This window comes from Sceloporus occidentalis, unplaced genomic scaffold (genome assembly GCF_023333645.1).
Source record: "Sceloporus occidentalis isolate IW3139 unplaced genomic scaffold, rSceOcc1.0.p SCAF_1, whole genome shotgun sequence".
Lineage (NCBI taxonomy): Eukaryota > Metazoa > Chordata > Lepidosauria > Squamata > Phrynosomatidae > Sceloporus > Sceloporus occidentalis.
In genome coordinates, this window is record NW_028316981.1 from 233,026,005 (window position 1) to 233,047,382 (window position 21,378).

The following is a 21,378-nucleotide window of genomic DNA, read 5'->3' on the forward strand; positions in this document are numbered from 1 at the left end:
CACTCACAAACTATAAGGTTGCGAGTTCAATACCAGCAAAAGGGCTCAAGCTTGACTCAGGCTTGAATCCTTCCAAGATCGCTAAAATGAGTACCCAGATTGTTGGGAGCAGTTAGCTTACACTTTGTAAACCGCTTAAGGAGTGCTTAAGTGCACTGATAAGCGGTATAGAAATGTACTTGCTATTACTATCAGATGGCTAACCATCAACAGATTAGAGCTCCCGTGGATTGCCCCATTCCATATTAGTCAACGGTGCCACATACCCATGGGCAAGTGCATGTCACCAACTAATATGGTTTTTCCCTATCTGTGGGGCCCTTGGAACCAAACCTTCATGGATGGGAAGAGCCCACTGTAAAACTAATTTTGAAAAGATTTCAAAAAGTGAGAACGGACAAAAACATACTTGGCTCTCTCTTTAATGTGAGTTGTAACTTCCACAGCTCCATTAAAACATCCCACTGCTAACTGTCATTGCCCATATAACTGCACAGGGCTACTGACCTGGTGGATCATTTGTATGAACAATATTTGTATGAACAATGCTACTAATGGATCAAGAAAAGCTAAGTGAACAAAAGCAGCAAAGATACAAAGTGAAACATGGAAAGAGAGGAGGTGAAAAGAGAGTTCTGTCTCTGGTAAAGACAAGGGGAAGAACTGAGTTGGGAAAGGACTGGTAGCATCCATTTTTGAGGGACAAAACCTAGGTCACATACATCTCTGCAATCTTCGGCAAGAGGGCATGTTAACCCATCATCACAGGCCTCCTCACACCAAAATAAGAATAGTATTGCTGGTGATAGGAGTGTTCCCATTCCCATCTCTCAGAAATCGTTCTTTCACTCCTCCTATAATGAAAGCAGCTTTTATAAGAAAAGGTGAAGACATGTGGCCCTCTTGATCTGTTTTACTAGCCAGCATATCCGACTGATAACAATTATGGGGGTTGCAGTCCAAAAACATTTCTAGAAGGCCACAACTGCTCACCTCTGTCCTAGAGAAAATTAAAAAGTCAAATGTTTTCTTTTGTGTAACAAGTTTACCCACCAAATTCCTTTTGGAACAAAATGAATGCAATTACCTGCAGAATGATAAGGTAAGAAGCAGCTGTGTCTAAGTCCTGGGCCATTAAACACTCTTCAAACAAGTCTTTTGGATTTCCAACAGCAGCAAAGAGATAATTCCACAGGGCATATTCAGTCTTCCTAGCACAATGAACAACTGTCTGCAGGAAGAGGGGGAACTCTGTAATGAATTTAGCCACAGTGGGAAGTAGAGGGTCGGGAATGGGATCCCGCGAGGTAGCTTCTTCTTCCAGCACTTCATGAAGCATCAGTTCTAGCACATGAGGAAAATATGGTAACGTGGCACAGGAGTGAGCCAAAAGTAGGGCTTGTTCGCCTAGATTCCTCACCAAAAGCTGGCGCAAAATGTGATGGAGGTAGATCTGAGATGTTCTCTCAACAATACAGAAAGGGAAGAGGAATTCTAAGTGTTCCATGGTGCTGCTGTTAGCATATAAACAGTCATAGGGCACAGTGTCATTGACAGCACCAAGAACCAAGGCATCTTCAAACAGAACAGCCAATGGGTAAATGTTAATGTGGAAAGGCAGCATGATCCGTCTTGAGAGAAAGGAATGTGGTTTGCGGTGGTCCCGGGGGAACAAAGGAAGCCAGACTTTCATACCTGATCCACCACAGCTGAGCCACAGAGCCTCTAGTAAGTGTCTCTTCTGTTTATTAGAACGGCATGTAGTCCAAACATTTTCAACTGACTGGGCAAGAACAACTGGAGCACAAAATGGCAGCTAAAAATATAAACAGAACAAATTCATTGTAATGTTTCCTTCTATCTTTTCATACAAGTGGTTAAAATGAATCATAGAGAAGCCATATATCCATCACCACCTCTCTATTCCCCTCCATAAATGTGGTCAAGTGTTACATTACTACATATACCGGGGGGGGGGGGGGGGGGTTGGATGTATTCTCACAATATTTTTCACATCACACTTCTGTTATCCCAAGTATTTTCCTTACTGATATAGCAAAATCCCAAGTTTAGGGCTATATGGCTTGGGTCCAGGTTATTTGAAGGACTATATCTCCCTTTATGAGCCCACTACAGCACTAAGATCATCAGGCGAGGTCCTTCTCTCTGTCGCACCACCCTCTAAGGCTCACTGGGTGGGAACAAGAGAGAGCGCCTTCTCAGTGGCTGCTCCCATGCTCAGGGGTTCCCTTCCTAGACAGGCCAGGTTGGCCCCATCCCTGCTCTCCTTTTAGTGGCAGGTGAAAGCATTCTTATTCCACCAGACTTTCTCAAATTGACAAACGTTGGACTTTAAATGCTGTGCAATGTTTGTATTGAGTTTTATAAAGAGTTTGAAATATAGCTCTAATTTTAGTAACTTTTAAAAATTGTTTAATTGTTTTTTTAAAACTTTGCATCTACATTTTAATGCTTTGTATTGTTTTTAATATGTACTGTTTTAAAAAACTTTAGCCGCCTTGAGTCCTTATACTGGGAGAAAGAATTTAATGAAGACAAAGAACTGTGTGTGTTACATAGCAGTAACACACAACTGAACAATTTGTGAATGATTTTTATATTGTATGTTAATTTTTCAGCTGTTGAGAAGGATGTTGAGAAACTGGAGCGTGTCCAAAGGAGGATGACTAAAATGGTAAAGGGTCTGGAAACCATGCCCTATAAGGAACGACTTAGGGAGCTGGGGATGTTTAGCCTGGAGAAGAGAAGGTTAAAAGGTGATATGATAGCCCTGTTTAAATATTTGAAGGGATGTCATATTGAGGAGGGAGCCAGCTTTTTTTCTGTTGCTACAGAGAACAGGACCTGGAACAATGGATGCAAGCTACAGGAAAAGAGATTCCAACTCAAGAAGAAGAGCCCTCCCTCCATGGCAACTGTCATCTTCTGGCCTGGAAGGGAGTGAAAAGGCTGGCCCATCTCCATCAGGGCTAGCCTCAAGAATAAGAGTGTATTTTTATTTTTATGTATTTTATATTTATGTATTTTTATTGCTGTAACTCACCTGGATTCCTTGTGATTGGGTGGGCTATAAATAAATCATTTATTATTATTATCATCATCATCATTGGGAGGAACTTCCTGACAGTAAGGGCTGTTTGACAGTGGAACACACTCCCTCGGAGTGTAATGGAGTCTCCTTCCTTAGAGGTCTTTAAACAGAGGCTGGATGGCCATCTGCCAAGTATGCTTTGATTGAGAGTACCTCCATGGCAGGGGGTTGGACTGGATGGCCCTTGTGGTCTCTTCCAACTCTACGATTCTATGATTCTATGAATTAGGGTACCCATGAGTGGATGCAGCTAGGCAAATACACATTACATTTGACACATATTATACAACTGTTTTAAAAACTGCCTTGTACATAATTCAAGGAAGTACAATATTTACAATCATTCATCCTACAAAGAATCTCAGATGGTTTAATGCCTAGTTGTATTCATCATCTTAAACTAACACTTCTTAGTCATAATGCATATTACTACTACTTCTGAAAAGTAGAGAAAAGATAGTGTTATTTTCATGTTAACTCACAAGTTTCCTTTGGTTAGGACTACTTTCCTTTTCTCGTATCTGTGGTCCAGAACGATCCCTTTGTACCATAATTAACTGTCCTGCTAAGTTTAGCATAATGCTCTCTGCTTCACATGCCTACAGGAAAGAAAGAGCTTTATTATTATTTTTTCCAGTTTTACATTATCTACTGTGTAAACATATATTCGTGCACACTCATCCAGACCATGGCTGATATTGGAAAAACAGAGCTGGCGTATCAGGAGCATGTTAAGCACATGGATTACAATTATCTTTTCCCAGTGGCTTCATAAAGATATTAAACATCATGAAGTACAATGCTAAATCCCAAGGAGCTGCACACAATAACCTTCATAGAGAACAGCAATGCTCTTCCATTACCAGCTTCGGGGACCTATTCTCTGGGAAAGAAGATAAACCCCAAAAAGCAATGACCTCCCTCCACTTGGGAACCTCAACCCTAATTCATTTAAGGAGAAATATACTAAGGGTAAAAGTGAGGCAAGTGCCAGGACCAAGGGGTAAAGTGGTGTTTCTGAGGAAAAAGAAAAGCCTCAGAGCATTGGCAGGAAAACCCCTGTGGTCACAGATACCATTTTACTATCTCCTGTATTTAATGGGACTTGAGCATCCACAGATTTTGGTATCCACAGAAGGTCCTGGAACCAAACCCCCGGGATACCAAGAGCCCACTGCAGTCAGTTTCTGTCACAACGCTAAGACTAAAACTAGAGTTAACCTGACCCAGAAAACCATCTTCATCTAAAAGCATCTACAGCTGACTGAGCCCGTGAGCACCCTTTCCTCAACAGGCAGGTTTGAAGGCAGTAAATAATTTTGCCAGTCTACCAGATCCAGCAAAGGTTTAAAATATGTATTAATTACCATACAGGCTTGGATGAACAACGCTTCCTGAAAACTCTAAGCTCCCCAAAGCACCTTGTTTTTTTTTAATTGCTAAAGGAAACTTAATTATTTTATTGGATGGCAATTCATTTCATGTGACCTATGTTTAATGTACTATTAGATAAAGGCTACTTAATGAAAATCCTGTTTTCACAAAAGACTGGCTGCTTCCCTGTTTTCACAGGGAATGGTTTTAGGGGTCAAGACTTGATAATCTTATTGCTTCTCTCCATACACTTTACTTTAGTGATTGAAGAAAAACTAGGAGCCCTGGTGGCGCAGTGGTTAAATGCCTGTACTGCAGCCATTCACTCGAAACCACAAGGTTGCGAGTTCAAGACCAGCAAAAGGGCCCAAGCTTGACTCAGGCTTGCATCCTTCCGAGGTCGCTAAAATGAGTACCCAGACTGTTGGGGGCAAATTAGCTTACTTGCTAATTAGCTTACTTGCTGTTCACCGCTATGATCTTTGGAATAGCGGTATATAAATAAAACAAATTATTATTATTATTATTATTATTATTCACAAAAGACTGCTCTTTAGCATGATTATCTCTGCCTCTCTGCCTGGCCAGGTTTAGTAAGCAATAAATTTTACAGTCAGCCCTCGGTATCCTCGGGGGATTCCCTCCCCCCACGCGGATACCAAAATCCGCAGATGCTCAAACCTGCATTGGCTCCAGTGGCAGCATGGCCACACAGGACAAGAGGACTTCTTACCTGCCTCCCCTCCAAAGGCTGGGAAGGCCACAGAATTCACTTTGTCAGTACAAAAACAGTGAACTGCCATGTTTGTCAGGGCAATGTCTGCTGGGCTGCCTCCGTGGCCACCTCTCCCACATTCTTGTCAGCCAATGCTTGGAGGGAGCTGTCAATCACCTGAACTTCAGTTGGCCTGACTTCCTGGGTGATGGATGGCACCCTCCAACCAGTGGCTAACGAGAATGTGGGAGAGGCAGGCACAGAGGCAACCCACCAGGCAATTCCCTGGCAAACGTGGTGGCCCCCGATTTCACAGTTTTTGTTTTGGCAGAGTGAATTCTGTGGTCTCTGAGCCTTTGGTGGGAAGACAGGTAAGAAGTCCTCTTGTCCCTAATGGTGGTGTGGCCATGCTGTCACTGGGTCCAACACGGATTTGCCATCCGCAGATGCTTGAATCTGAGGATTGCAAATCCACAGATACTGAGGGCTGACTGTGTTAACACTGTTAAATTTACAGGACACACCACACAGAGGGCAATAATATGCCAGTGAAATATTCCATCTTAGAATGTAATCATACTATTCAATCTGCACAACCACTTTTAGCTTTTATTTCAAAGGCTTAAGTGAAATCACTGACCTATGGAACAGTGCTACAGCATTAGCAGTTTACACAGCAATGTCTGTAATTTAGTTCTCTGTAGGCTTAAAATGCTGTATCTTTACATACCTGCTGTGGCATTTTCAAGCTGATGCCTGTCTCTGTTCTCACAGAGGTCAAAGTAACAGAAACAACAAGGAAAGGATGAGGAATATAACGCGACATGGATACCTCCTGAAGAACCTGAATACTGGTAGTAGGGTTAGGACTGAAAGGTAAAGATAGTAATGAGGAACTGTTAGGGATATTTTCATAATAGCCATCTGTTCATTTTAGAGATCCTATAGCAACTTAATTTATCAATTTGTTAGCCTACAGATAGTAATTTTCACATAATAAGCATTCCTTAGATGATCATCAGTACTAATGCTATAAATATTCTACACAATGTCTTCCTAGCAGAAAATAAGGAAACACAGCTTATAAATTATTAACCAAAATTTTGACATTTTTGTCTTAGCAGTAAAACTAAGAGAGAACAAAGTAATATATGTAAGGTCTGCTTTTTGGGGGACCCATCCTTTGGGAACCAACACAGGTTAATGTCACATAATGACAGAAGTGGCCACTAATACACATTGTTAACTGTATTAACACAAGAGAAATAGCTATAAGTATTCAGTGTTAACCGTGGAGCTGTCTTTCTCCACATGCCAGTGGAATGTACATTGCTGTTTTAACAGATTTCTCCTCTACCATCAGCCTGTTATATGCTCCCAATATGTTCCCAAGAATTTGACAACTCTTGGGGCATGGACAATACAGGAGGCAGCAAGAAAGGTCACATGCTACTGCACAAGTAGAAGTCTGTTCGTGTGGCTGTTTCTAGTGATCGTCTGAACTTGTAAAAGTTCTCATTTTTTAAGAAACTGCCTAAAAGAGGCTAAATTGTACACCCCTTCACTCTCTCACTTGTACACAGAAACTAAACACAATGAAGAAAGTTATTAAACAATTGATCCATGCTATACTCACCCATCAGATTTTCTTGTAATACTATAAAGGCAAATAGAACAGTCAGCTCTAAACAAAATTACTATGTCCCTAAAGACGCTGAGTAATAATGTTTCCACCTGCACTTTGGTGATATGAGCAAATGCATTGTCCAGATTGGCTGTTCGCAAATATACTCTTAGCTGGGGGGAAAAAATTAAAATAAGAGAGTCAGTAATGAATATTATTAACTGAATGCTAGTGCTCAGAAATATGTAGGAAAACCTGAATGAAACACTCAAACCACATCAACAAGAGAAACTTGCTGAGCAACCTATTTGATTTACAGCTAAGTGTGGTCTTTTAGATTCTTTTGAATTGTAATTCAGCAGAGCCAATGGTGAGGAATATAGAGAATTATAGTTTCATTTTGCTCACTCTTAGCTTAGAGCTTTCCCAAACCGTTGGGTGCAAGAATGCTTTGCCTAAAACCTGATACCTCCTGAAAGCACTGATAGAGCATTGGAGGAAGGTAGATTGTAATCCATGAAAACTCATCCTAAAATGAACCTGTTATAAGTATCAGAAGAAGTCTGCTTCCCTCTGCTGGCTTTGTTTGAAACACCATGAGACATTTTTAGTTCAATGCATTAATATTAGCCAGGACAAAAAAGACATACTGGTGATGAGATAAATAATTAAAATCCATAGTTTTTGGTGGCACTTGTGGACCCAAGCAGATTGCTTAGTGAAAGAAAATAATACATCTTAAATGGCTGGAATCTGAAGACATTGTTTACTACAGGGTAAAGGGTCTTAGGAGCCCTAGAATGTACAATGTAAATTCTCCCATAAAAAAGCCACAGGAATGCAATTTTAACCCCATGGTCACGGTCACTGTTTTAAAGATCCATGTCTTACCTCTTCTTGGCGATCATTTAAGTTATAACATGCAATAACAATGAAATCATTCCACCATGCTAAGCCACCAGTCACCGTCATATTTTGTTCCTATGAGTAAAAAAGGGCAGGAATAAATGAACTTTAAAAAAATCCAGCAATTAATCCATGAACAGTGAAGAGACCCTGCAAGCCTTAGAGTCACTCATAAATTATTCTAATTACTATATTGTTATTTAACAAAAGGAAAGTTGAAACCTAAGCAAAATTTGTAAAATATGCATTAACTTAAAAAACCAAAGTCCTTTTATTGTTTCTCTCACAGGTCTCTTTATATTTACATATAAAGAAGAAATGAATGACTGAAGTTGTTCATCTCACTCTAAAAGTGTTTAGTACCCCATAAATCCCTATAAAAAGGAGCCAAAATAATCAGTACAAAAACTTACTTATCAGACTACTTTTCCATCAAGGCTGCTACAGTCTATTTTATGGACACCAGCACTCCAGAAGCACAGTCTAAGGATCTTTTATATCAACTATCTGATCCTTTTATTTGGAGGTGCCAGACCTCTGGCATGAAAACACATGGTCTGCCACCAAGTAAGCATTACTCTAACTTCACCACAACCACAGTAAGCAGAGAGTATGATGCTGCCTGGCAAAGAGTCAAATCAGGTCCATCTGTTTGGCCGTACAGCAAGAACATATTAGGGTTTCATTTTTTGTATATTGAGTGGAGCCCACCTAAACTGCAAGCAGCTGCTTTAGGCAAAGAATATCTGTTCAGCAGCTGATTGGCATGCAAGGAGGAAGATGCTTCCAGTCCCCTCCCACCAGCAAGCAAGAATGAAATGAGGAATTACAACAGGGGATTGCAGCCTCAATCACCGATGGGAGGAGAGATGGAAATGTCATCGCCCTTGCCCTCCATTTGGCAGCTGAACAGATTTCCTTCACCTGATGTGAAGCTGGGGGAACATCTACATAGTCTTACAGTAAGACTATCTAGTCTTACTGAATATGGAGCAGTTACAGATAAATAATTCCAAGTTATGAATATGTAACTGCAATACAGAATGCCAGCCAATATTATCATTACCACCATCATCATCATCACCACCACCACCTTTCTTTATACCCCACCTTTCCCCCAAAACTAGGACTCAGAATCAGTATACATCTAGGATGTTACCTTCTATCATATACATTCATTAAAAAAATTTTCAGACATTAATGTACTTTTTCCATCTTCTCTTAAGTATAACTACTCACCTGGGTAATGTTTCCAAACAGCTTCCACTTTTTGGAAAGCAAAGAATAATGTGCAAAACCAAACTTGCCAACTACGGCTACATTCTGCCCCATCTTATCGATGGCTGAAAACTGTTCATGTGGAAAAGAAGAAACAATACAACTTGTCAGAGTTTCTTAATAAAAAGTGTGAAGTATTAGGCTAGCATCTTCCCTGGTTTAATCCAAACAATGATGTCATGCACTTAAGAGTGCAATATAAATATATGCCAGGATAATTAGTGTTTCCTACATCTGCACAAGCAATTTCATCACGAGCCTAAGCTACCCACTGCACATTGGCTTATTAGCTCCCTATGCATTAAATCATAAGTGAGCAAGAGGGCTTGGTGTATACTTGCAAAATGATTGGCTACACTAGGGACTGCACTTACACAATCTCTAAGAAAGTGCAATCCCCTTATGTTACTGTAGTGCCCACACCTGATTCTTGGCTAATGTTCAGAAGTATTAAAGTTTTAAAATAACCTTCATCCTACTCTGTTTTCATTTCTATAAAATTTAAAGTTTACATTAAATGGAGTCTACAGTTGTAAGATATAAAAGTTAAAAAAAATCAACTTACCCTTATAGGCCAATTAATTTCTAAGTAGGTACTGTGAATCTTAAAAAAAACAAACAGCAAAAAGGCATTAATGAAATTATTAAACATTTCTACAATTCAAAGTCAGTGTCCCCCCTGCCTTTCTTTCAGGTTTTCCTGTATTCCATCCAATTTCAAATGCAAATATGTATTTCCAAACTATATGAAGATATTCTCTATGTGGCCCAATTCAGTCTCTAGAGTGAAACTTCAGGGCTTCACTATGTGTCCTACCTACTAGAGTATCTTAAATTTCCTGCAATGGATATATCAATTTTAAAGTACAATCAGATCAATATTTTTATTTATTTCAAATATTTATATCCCACCTTTCTTTGAGAACTATTGTCTGTAGTGTTCTACCTATAACTTGTCTCATAAAATGTTTGAACATGGAATCATTTTATGTAAAAAACAAACACACACACACACACAATACATCACAGTAAATATCTTTCAATGGGTAGAAACTGAAGCTGCAATATTATGATGCCTGATATGTCAAATCAAAGCTCACAGAACTGACTGGATATCTTTTTCCAAGAGTGGAAGAGATCTGTCCTGCGATGAAGACACTCAATCTCAGAATCCCCCAACTGCAGCCATTATGGAAGCCTCCATGTTTTGTCTCTCAGCGTTACCATTTGAAGATCATCCTCATCCCTGCACTGCCATCCAGCTAGCATTATTAGGCAGAAACAATTTAAAGTAGACCATTTGGATTGAGAAAGAGTAAACAAAGAATAAACCATGGCTGCTTCCTCCCTTGTGGCCTGCTGGCACAAGCGTGACAAAGCAGAGAATATCTCTGATTATGCTTTACAAGTCTGATAACAAGTCAATGATAGGTTTGCCCTGTATGTTTGTAAAAGCAGCTGTTTGTTACACCAAAATTAAAAATAAGATGCTCAGTTACCTATACAAGTGTATCAAAATCATTACTTAGCGAAGTCGTTTCACTACTACAATAATATGCTAATATTTTATTACCCACACTCAGGTTCATTAACATTTGTAATGCAGGCACAACTGACCTTTCTTAAATATAGATGTCACACTCAGTGTCTGAGATTATGTGGTCTAGTATGACATTTCTATACTGCTATCAGCTGTCAAAAGGAATTACCATATACTTGTCTATAAGTAAAAAGAAATGTGCAAAAAATGGTCCAAAACCCTGGGTTGCATATGGGTCAATGTGGTACCTCAGCCTACTGCGGCACAACTTCTGGCCTTTAATAATGCCTGTTCATAAAAATGTCGGTGGCTCCTTTGGGACTTCCCTTCTGTTGTGGGGAGACCTGAGGGGTGGGAGCTTCTTTCAGGCTCTCTTGATACGGACTAAGCTCCAAGAGTTTAATCTGTGCCAGGAGAGCCTGAAGGATGCAATGGGCCCCTTCCTCTTTTGCAGCTCTTTTGGGGATACACTGCAGGAAGAGTAAAGGCGATAGGTGCTTCTTCCAGGCTTTCTAGGCACAAACTAAGCTCTGAAAATCCAACAGTGTTGTCTGTGCCTAGAGAGCCTGAAGAAAGCAACATGCCCCCTCCTCTCTCTCTTTCTCTCCAGTGACTCTTTTGGCACTTCCCTGCCGTGGTGGGGAGAGCAGAGAGAGTGAGTGATTCTTCCAAGATTTATTGGCATGGACTGAGCCCTGAGAATCCGGTTCTTATTCCATGCTGGGAACACCTGAAGAAAGCAACACACATCCTCTGCTCTGTCTCTGGTGGCAGAGGGGTCAGGTGCTTCTTACAGGGTCTCTCAACACAGAGTGAGCCCACAGATTCTTAGAGGTTTGGAAACCAATAAGCCTTTTTGGCAAAAGCACTTTACTACGGGGGGGGGGGGGGGGGAGCAGGACTGAATAGGCACCCTCTGCTTCTTCAACCCTGCTCCTCACTGCCCATCTCTGGAAGGCGAGGAAGCTAAGAAGCCTTCGGAGTAACTTGGTGAAAGCTCTTTACTATAGGTGGGTTGGTCTCACCATAGTCCATCCCATGAGAACCTTAAAGAAACATCAGTCTCCTGTACTTTCTCCAGAGGCCTTTTGCAATCCTAGGAGGAAAAATGGCAGCAATAGCAGCTTTTTGGCATTTCCCCAGCACAGCAGAGAAGTGATCTCTGTCTGTCACAGTGGGAAAACTTCATAGATTAAAGGAGCTCCATTTTACCCTCGACGTATCCACAGACCACATCAAAATCTACAATTTTGGCCCCCAAACCTGCCCTTGACTTACACATGAAGTCAACTTACACAGAAGTATATACAGTTTTTAGAATTTACACCAGTCCCAGAATACCTATTTATTTTGGTAATTAATGGCCCCATACAGACTGCCAAAATAAAGCTGCTTCGGGTCACTTTGGAGGTATGCTGTTTAAATGACACATGCATCTTAAGAGGCCAGAAGCTGCACCAAAGATTCCAGTCCTTAGGACTGGAGCTGGCTTATGGCCTCTTAGGACGCATGTATCACTTAAACAGCATACCTCCAAAGTGACCTAAAGCAGCTTTATTTTGGCCTGTCTGTATGGGGCCTAATGTAACTGTCTAGCTAGATTTAATAACTGGATTGGTGCCACCTTGGCTTGAAAGTGCTGGGTTTTTGGCCTCTTATTCAAACTCCATTCTCCACTGAATAGGTAATGCCTTGGCAATATAAAAGTGGAGTGAGAGGAATTATTTAACTAGGAAAGATTGGAGAACGTATGCCCCCTTCAATGCCATTTTGTGGCCCTCAAAACCCTCAGCATCCCAAAATTTATTCTGCAAAACAACTGCTGCCAAATACCCCCTAGGAATCATAGGGAGCAATTTTGCTTCATTATGGCCCTCTAGGCCATTTTAGGGCCAAAAGAGGCCTTTTATTCAAAAGGAAACAACTCAGAAAAATATTTTCAAATCACTGTGGAAAAAGGCCTCCCCCATGCCTACAATGACCTGTGGGGGAATAGAAAAATTGCTCATAGGCCCGCTAGGGTTGATGGGGGCATTTGGGGAAAACTGGGCATGGGATAGTTGGGATATGAGGTCCTCCCCAATGTGACTCCCCAACCTGACAGCAGTCCACCCCTGCATTAGAGACAACTGTTTCCTGTTTCTTCCAGCTCCAACAAAGTCACAAAACTCATGATGTGAATCTTGAAAAAGTCTTTGAATCTCTCATCTAATTCTATTATACAGCAATATGCTGACAAGCACATAAAAATCAAAGATGGGATGAAATACAAACCAAGAAATAAAGTTACCTGTACAACATGCCAATGTCTGTGCCCCAATAAAGTGCTTAAACCCTGAGAATCTATGCTTCCATCTGAAAATTGGCCTCTGAGAGCCTTATGTTCAGAGTGTGCTGAGGAACATCTGGGATTCTGAGCCTGTATAGCATCTCCACAGTTCAAGTACAAGCGATCTTCTCCCTGAAGGAGGACCTGTTCCTGGTTGCTCTATGAATAAATGAATAAAATCAATACTTTGCAAATCATTAGGAAACAGTAAAAAAATCAATTAAAATGAAAGAAATCAAATTGAACTACTAATGAAGCTTGTTTTTAAATGGTACCAGCTTTGTTTTTGACAGACTTTTATCAGTGAGCTTGCATACCAATGTGATAATAAAGAAAATATTTTGTGATCAAAATATTAGGACAAAATCTGTCCAAACAAATATTTTAAAAGGCCCAGAACTATAACAGATTTATAAATACTTACAATGCAAGGATTAACTGCGAGTGCACTTTTGATGAATTGAAACTGCAAAATACCACACCGCTGATACTCGTTTTTACACTTGCTCTTTGTTACTGAATTGGCAGAGCTATTCGCATCAATCACCCATAAATGATAACCTTCTGATCCCCAACTCTAGAAAAAAATAAAAAATAAAAAGCATTCATTATTTATTTTAAATTCTTGAGCATATTACAATATAAACATTCTATACCAAATTGCTACTCAGTACAAACTATCTTTAACACTCTTAAAAATACATTATATTAGTATGAATGTGTAAGAAACAGTAGAACGAGATTTTCCTGCTGTATGGTCATCCTTTGTCTTTCCACTTAACAACCGCCTCCAATTGTGACTCTAGCTGCCTAAGTTAACACATCAATAGGTGATGTGGAGCCATGGTGCTTCAAAAGCTTGCAACATGTATTTTATGCTTTTTGGCTCGCCCAATAAATGTGTAACTGTTTTGTGGATTTGGAATGTTATTGCCCTTTGATACATGGCCAAGTTCAGCTACCCTGGATATGTTTTCTGGATGTAAAATACTGCATTTTAGCCACATCAGGGAAAACCTAAAGAGCGGACCAATAAACTGGGACTTGACCATTACCTCCAACAAAGGTAAAACATTTTCTTAAAACCATTTGGACTATATTTGGCATGTTTTATCAAAATAGCACCTAAAAATGGTTCTTAGTGCAAAAACATGGAGGGCTTCTTGAAACTCAGGGCTCTCTGTCTAACAAAGGAGCCTGTAGCTTTACAAAAGACAGAGGCAACTTGGATCTCAAGAGAAGCATCCTTTTGACTTGCTAATGGAACTTATTTTTTTATTTTCTGGAGTACCCACATGACCAGAAGGAGGAGGGACCTGCCTGCATGATTTGCTCACCAATACCACCTGAACATGGACAGGTTCTATTCCAAGCTCGGCCATGAAACCCACTGGGTGACCTTGGACAAGTCACACGCTCTCAGACTCAGAGGAAGACAATGGCAAATCTCCTCTGAACAAACCTTGCCAAGAAAATCCCGTGATAGTTTGCCTTCAATTCGCCATAAATCGGAAACAACTTGAAGGCACACAACAATGAACCACCTGAACTGAGAACAGCCACATCGTTACAAAATGCAGGATTGAGACTAACACTGTTGTAATGTTTTCTCCTGTATGATTTTTAACAGCTTTGCTTGATGTAGAAACCAGTGAAGCTTTGAAATCTTGCAACATGTATTTTGTGCATTTTGGTTGACTCAATAAAGGTATCACTATTTTATGGATTTTGTATGTTATTGTACATCAGTAGGTGATTGCATAACCCATAGTCAATGCAGAAGCAGCAGTTAACAAGATTCATTCATACTCCACTTGGGACTAAACTGGATTTAGTCTCCAGTGGCCTGATTGGTCCCAAAAGCAGGTGAAGTCCTATCACTTTGCTCAAATGGGTCATAAGAAGGTATAAGGCTATAGTGTTCAGTTAAAAGTTTGCTTAGTGAAGAAAAAAATGAGGTATAAACATCAACAAGTGTAAATTATCCAACAGGATTAGAACTTTTTGAATAAACTGTTGACTTTACAGAATTTGTAGTTAAAAAAAATCTGCCTAACCTAAAAAGCCAGTTCACATGTTCCTAATTTTGAATGGGTAACTGAATGGTAAAAAAGACAATATTAGTTATGAGGAAATTTTTATCCAGTCTGTCCAAGTATGTTCTGATCGGCAAACCCCTCTGAACAAATTCTGCCAAGAAAACCCTGTGACAGGTTTGCAATAAGTCAGAAATGACTTGAATGCACACAACAACAACCATCTGCCCAGGCTTGTATACTTGTCAGAAGAAAGTCTATTCAGTATTGAATGAAACCTGATACGCAGATAAAATCTCTCCTTTTAGAGAAATCCTATTTTTGGATAAAGTATTAAATAACATTCTCCTTTTTAATAAGAATGTCACACAGTGGCTGAATCTGTTGGTGACTTATGCATGCTGAAAATCCCCTATAAAAATAGTTGAACACTTTTGTCTGAAGCAGAATATCTACATTTGTTTCAAGGTTGCTGAAGTGGAACTATGCATGCAGTGCTGTTGCACACTGGATTGTGCAAGGGCTACATATTCAATACAAGGGCTGCATAGTTCAATCAACTAGTAACTCAACATGAAGAGATTTATACCATGCTACCCTGATATAGGAGTTTGATCAATATATTGCATTTTGAATTTATATTTTACTCACAGTGCATATTATAATAAAAAGGCAAATGAATACTAATTTTTGCCAGTACAAAACCAAAAATTAATTCTTCTGTGATCAGCAAAAAACAGTTAGGTGGTAGCCAAACCCATCTGGATTTATAGATTGATAACACTCAAGAAAATATCATAACATGTCAAAAAGCTTTGCCTCACCATCACCTCAACTCAGCAATTATAAGACCTCACCCTCCACCCTTTTAGCTAAAGAAAATGATCAAGATGGTCACAAGATGTAAACATCACTCTCTACTACTACATGGCAAGCCTTTATGAATCTGAATGTCTCCTCCTGGCTATTTACAGTAATGGCAGCAACCTGAAAACTGAACATTTTAACATTAAAACTGTAAAATAATATTGGAATAATGTGGGCAAAATTAAGATTATTTATTAATTTATTTAATTCATTTTTATCCTGCCTTTCTCCCAATAATGGGACTCAAGACAGCTAACAACATATTTAAAACAATAAAAATTAAAAACAATACAAAAACATTAATGAAAATATAGACCTAACATTTTAAAAAATTAGACAATTTATATAGTTAAAATATTAAACATTTAAAATATTAAAAATCCCTAAAAGACTATATACAAATCTTTAAAAAGCACCACACAGTATTAAAAGCCTAGTCAGTTTGTAAAAGACTGATGGCTGAAAAAGAACAAGAAAGGGGACATGGCTTCTCTAGCAAGTGAGTTCCAGAGTCTGGGGGAAACCACAGAGAAGGCCCTTTCCCTTGTTCCAAACAAGACTGAGAAGGTGGTGGAACAGAGAAAAGGTCTGTTTTGGGAGTGCACAGAAACATTTTGGGCTTTTGAAGAAAAAATACACTGGGCTTTTAAAGAATAAATTCAGACCACCAATAAGCATGTGGAGACTAGTTTCCTTTTTCTGTTGGCACCTAATACATGCTTTTCAGTATCTATTTCTGGGGACAGCGAATAGGGGCCTTTCCAGACTATCTTAAAGTTCTAATAGGCTCATAAAAGGAGGTTTTAGTTGTTAACTGCCCTTGAGTTGATCTCAACCCATGGTGACCCTGTGGATGAGACATCTCCAAGAACCCCTGTCCTCCACTGCTCTGCTTGGTGCCTGCAAATTTATACCCATGACCACTTTTATAAAGTCCATCTATCTAGCATGCAACCTTCCTCTTTCTACTTCCCTCCACCTTTCCTAGTTTTATTGTTTTTTGCAATTAGTTGTGCTATCTCATGTGTCCAAAGTATGACAGCCTTAGTTTTATCATCTTAGTTTCCAAGGAGATTTCTGGCTTGATTTGATCTAGGATCCATTTGTTTGTTGGCTGTTCAGGTTATACCCAGCATTTTTCTCCAGCACCACATTTCAAATGAATTGATTTCCCTCCTATTTTCTTTCTGAACTGTACAGCTCTCTCATCTATTCAGGGTAATAGGGAAAACAATGGCTTGTACAATTCTGACTTTTGTATTCAGTTGTGTATCTTTGCATTTTAGAATCTTTTCTAGTTCTTTCATAGGCTCTCCCCATTCAAAATGAGATATGGTTTTTCAAATAACCTGGACCCAAGCTGTATAGGGCTTTACAGGTCAAAACCAGCACTTTGAATAATACCCCAAAACAGACTGGTAGCCAGTGGAGCTGCTACAAGAAGGGAGTTGTGTGTTAACAATCTGGCTGAAGCTCTTTGGGCCAATTGAAGATTCTGAGCACCTTTCAAAGGCAGCCTCATATAGAGCATATTACAGTAATCCAAACAGGATTTATTTGTCTTTTCTTGTACATCCATGTGCAAAGAGTAGGTTGAACAGTGCTTACCATAGAGCTGATCTTTAGAGGGTCTTTTTTGGTACCATCAGATTGATGACTAAAACAAAAAAATGCAAAAACAATAACATTAGATTGAAAGTAGATATTAACATTTAACAAGATGCAGCACAGAATTTCTGCTGATACTCCTATAACACAAGGGCACACTAATCACAATAAAGACTTGCCCCTCCTTATTTCCAAATCCATCCTTTTCAGTAAGGCATATTAAAATGAAGACAAAGTCCTGTCTGTAAAACATTACAAATTTCTTATTCTGTTTTCTGATATTATGTCAAACATGCAAATATAACCTACCCTTCATGTGCATGTGCACACACAAATAACATCAATCAGTCTGGTGATGATTTGCAAAAAAAAAATGTTTTCTATAATAAATCAAGATTTAAAAACTAATGTGCCAAATTTAACCTTCCCAACAGCAACAGAGAGATTGGGCAAAGAGCCATCAGGAAAAGTTCTGTAGCCACAGATACATTCCTATCCTATACCTATAAAGTAGAAAAACCTAGGAGAGTTACATCTTCCAACAACAGGTGACAAAATATCTGGTCTCCTACAGAAACTTCATACAATCAAGCAGAGGCTGCTCATGAGGCTGAAATATGGGCAACAAAGACACAAGCTGCTCTAAGACATTAAATTTAATTAGGTGAAATGTTTACAAATATAGTTGGCTCTCCGTATTCATGGCCTTGAGACTCAGTTTTGATTATTCATGAGGTCAAGACCGCTAATGTGGGCATTCCTCCTCCCTTTCCCTGCCCAATCCCTGTTCGATCTCTCCTTGGGAAGCTCAGGGAGAGATCTGGGAGGCGAAGGCAGGAGGTGTCTTGCCCCCTCCCCCCCAAACCCTTCTCCTCCCCAACCCTTTGCCTGGGCGGCCCAAGAAGAGGATCAGGGAGAAGAAGAGTCTCAGAGGGGCCAAGGCATCTCTTGCCTTCTCTTCCCCGATCCTCTCCTTGGTATGGCCAGGGAAAGGATCGAGGAGGAAAAGCGTCTCGGAGGGGCCAAGGCACCTCTTGCCTTCTCCTCCCCAATCCTCTCGTTGAGATGCTCAAGGAGAGAATAGGGAGAAGAAGAGGCATGGAGCCAATTAAAGAGGCAGGAGGGTGGGGAAAAAAGGAGCGTGCAGAGCTGTTCCTCTTCCCAACACACCCTTCCCTTTAACTGGCTTCTGAGTGGGGGTGGAGATATTCGTGATTTTTCCATATTTGTGGGGGTCTCATTTTGCTAACCCCTGCAAATATGGAGGGAGAACTGTATAAGCGATACAGTGGGTCCTCGGGTTACGAAATTAATTCGTTCCGCGGCGCCGTTCGTAACCCGATACATTTCGCAACCCGAAAAGGCGCTGGAAAGCCGCTAGCCGCGCTTCCGATTTAAATTTCGCGCCGAAATTAATTTCGTAACCCGAAAAATCTTTCGTAACCCGGAACAGTTTTTTTAAATCTAACTTTTTCGTACCCCGGAAATTTCGTAATGCGGTCAATTCGTATCCCGGGGTACCACTGTATAGGAAATGTAGCAAGATTCAGAAACAGGTTTTGTAGCTGGGCCTCATAGCAAGCCTCACTATGGAGTTTATCAGACAAGGGAAATAGCAAGTATAATCCAATGGCAATCTGAACGCAATCATGGGGTTTAATGTTATTGCAGGATAACCCACTACACACAAATTTGGGCAATGGGAAGTCAGTCAGAATGCAAATATGTGGTTTCACATTATTGTGTGATAGACTGCCACACATAAATTCAGGTAATGGCATACTATTTTCGGGCAATGGGAAGCCAGTTCTAACGCAATGCACATTCACGTAATTGCGCTAAACTAGCTACTTTAAGTGAATGCGTTCTGCCCCACTTTCTTTTCATTCAAATTTAAAAGACATTAATCCCGTTTGATAAACTCCTAAGACATTAGCCACTTTGAGTCCCTTATTGGGGGGAAGCAGGATAAATATAAACTGAAATAAAATAAGTGCAAGAGGTTGTTCTAATAGATACAAATATAACTTAACATATTGTAAGGAGAATTTTAACAGACCATTCAAAAAGCGTTGTCAAATGATTGTTAAGACGCAACTCATTATATATACTCATTTGATAAACTGTAGCAATTGTTTCATGCTTAAGTAAACAGCTGATCAAGAGATGAGGTATTTTCCTGTACTTCCTCTGTTTAAAAATAATATGTTTAAAATACTTACGCAAAGTCTCCTCCTAGAGTACAGATAAGCTGAGCACCAAATACACTCCATAAGGAAAGACCTCCACACTCCCAGGTCACCATAACAACGCAGTTATCAGGAGACCATCTGATAAGTTTAACAGCTCCTGTTTTGTTCCAAATATCTATTTAAAAAGCAAAAGAAATATCAACAACCAAAAAGCTAGCACTGGTTCTTTGACCAAAGACTCTCAGCAAGTTGGAAAGGGCTTTATTGGCGATAGGGTCCAACCTCCTGCTCAATGCAGGGTCTCCAGCTAAAGCATCCCCAAGAAGGGCACTATTTCCATATAAATAATTTCTAAACAAGGGGGACAATGTAATCTGCTGAAGGTGTAAATGGAAGAGTTTCATAAGTTCAACAATCTTGCCCCTGCCCCATGGGCACAGCTGCACACAGGCAACATCAGGAGTCAGCAGGATAAATGGGACAGACATGTGTCTCATATCCTCATCATGTTCTCTTTCTTGCCTTTAGCAAAATGATTCAAGTTCTAAAGCATGCATAACTTCTTTGAGCTGAATGGCAGGGTGTCAGGCATAGGTATCCTTTGCCTTGACAAATGGTCCTCCTGCAGCCTGTACATGCATGCCCATGAACATGCTTAAGCAAGGGATGCAAGAAAGTTTCCCTCCTCCAACTGTACTGAACTCCATTGTGTAAGATGTACAGGTATTAAAAAGTTTGGTGTATCTGATATTATACATCAATAGCCTAGCTGTGGTAGCTAAACACCAAAAGGGAGCAGTATATGCATAGCTATCATACTACAATTCTGAATTTGTAAAACTCTACATTTTGCTTAAACATTCCTTTGTTGTTATTGTGTCTTCAAGTCATTTCCAACTTGTAGCTACTCTAAGGCAAACAGGGTTTTCGGAAGCTGAGAGTATGTGACTCACCCAAGATCACCCAGGAGATTTTCATGGCCCAGCAGGGAATCAAATCCCAATCTCCAGAGTCCTAATCGTATGCTCAAACAATGGTGACACAAAGGTTCTCAAACATTCCTTACACCAAATAAATAGAATATGATGGAAATTTTTTGAAGGCTATGTGTCTACATAAAAGAGAAATAATGTAGAGGAAAGCTATACAGTATTGGATGGGTCCTATGGGGCTTATTTCTTGCACTGCAGCCCCTCCCTGGTTCCAAATTTTGAAATTATTATTTTTTAAGCAGTGTGTAATATGGCACATGGGTCAGTAGTTCAAAAGAAACAACAAACCTTACTACTGGATAACAGCAGGCTCTCGGCTCAGTTCTAGAGGCTTGCTGGATCCCTGCCTCAATTCCTTTCAGGTTAGTAAAGGCACTTGGAACAGCACGAACAGTTTATAGCTGCCCTCTGGTTATCTTTGATTTATGTAATCAACTCTTAGTCAGCACACTGTCCTGGACAGCATAAAGAGACTTGCATGATACACCTGATCTAAAAACAGCAGTGTTGGGTACAATTTTCCCCCTCCTGGTAACAAGTCACTTACTTCATGTATATTTTTAGGACAAAAAAAAAATCAATATGTATATCTAAATAAATATAAATAGTAAGAGTAAATTACTAAAGCATTTGTTGTTAATTGCCCTCAAATCAATCCCAACTCATGGTAACCCAATGGATTAGACAGCTCCAATGTCCCCTATCCTACACTGCTCTGTTTAGTTCCTGCAAATTCATTCATTCATTGGGTCCCTCCGGGGAGAAAGGAGGCATACAAATTAGACAAATAAATAAAATAAATAAA

General features: G+C 39.9%; 1 protein-coding gene across 2 annotated transcripts in view; it reads right to left on the reverse strand.

Annotated features, from left to right (window-relative positions):
* The window catches only part of RIC1 (RIC1 partner of RAB6A GEF complex), a 71,736-nt gene that overhangs the window by 12,339 nt on the left and 38,019 nt on the right, over positions 1–21,378 (reverse strand). For both annotated transcript variants that reach the window (XM_089489999.1, XM_089490008.1), the window contains 11 exons: positions 19,612–19,756; positions 17,390–17,438; positions 13,303–13,455; positions 12,840–13,037; positions 9,575–9,613; positions 8,971–9,081; positions 7,717–7,806; positions 6,838–6,998; positions 5,932–6,070; positions 3,595–3,711; positions 1,088–1,816 (listed from right to left, as the gene is read on the reverse strand). In XM_089489999.1, coding sequence (XP_089346125.1) covers positions 1,088–1,816; positions 3,595–3,711; positions 5,932–6,070; positions 6,838–6,998; positions 7,717–7,806; positions 8,971–9,081; positions 9,575–9,613; positions 12,840–13,037; positions 13,303–13,455; positions 17,390–17,438; positions 19,612–19,756 — 1,931 coding nt within the window. The remainder of the gene's footprint in view (positions 1–1,087; positions 1,817–3,594; positions 3,712–5,931; positions 6,071–6,837; positions 6,999–7,716; positions 7,807–8,970; positions 9,082–9,574; positions 9,614–12,839; positions 13,038–13,302; positions 13,456–17,389; positions 17,439–19,611; positions 19,757–21,378) is intronic.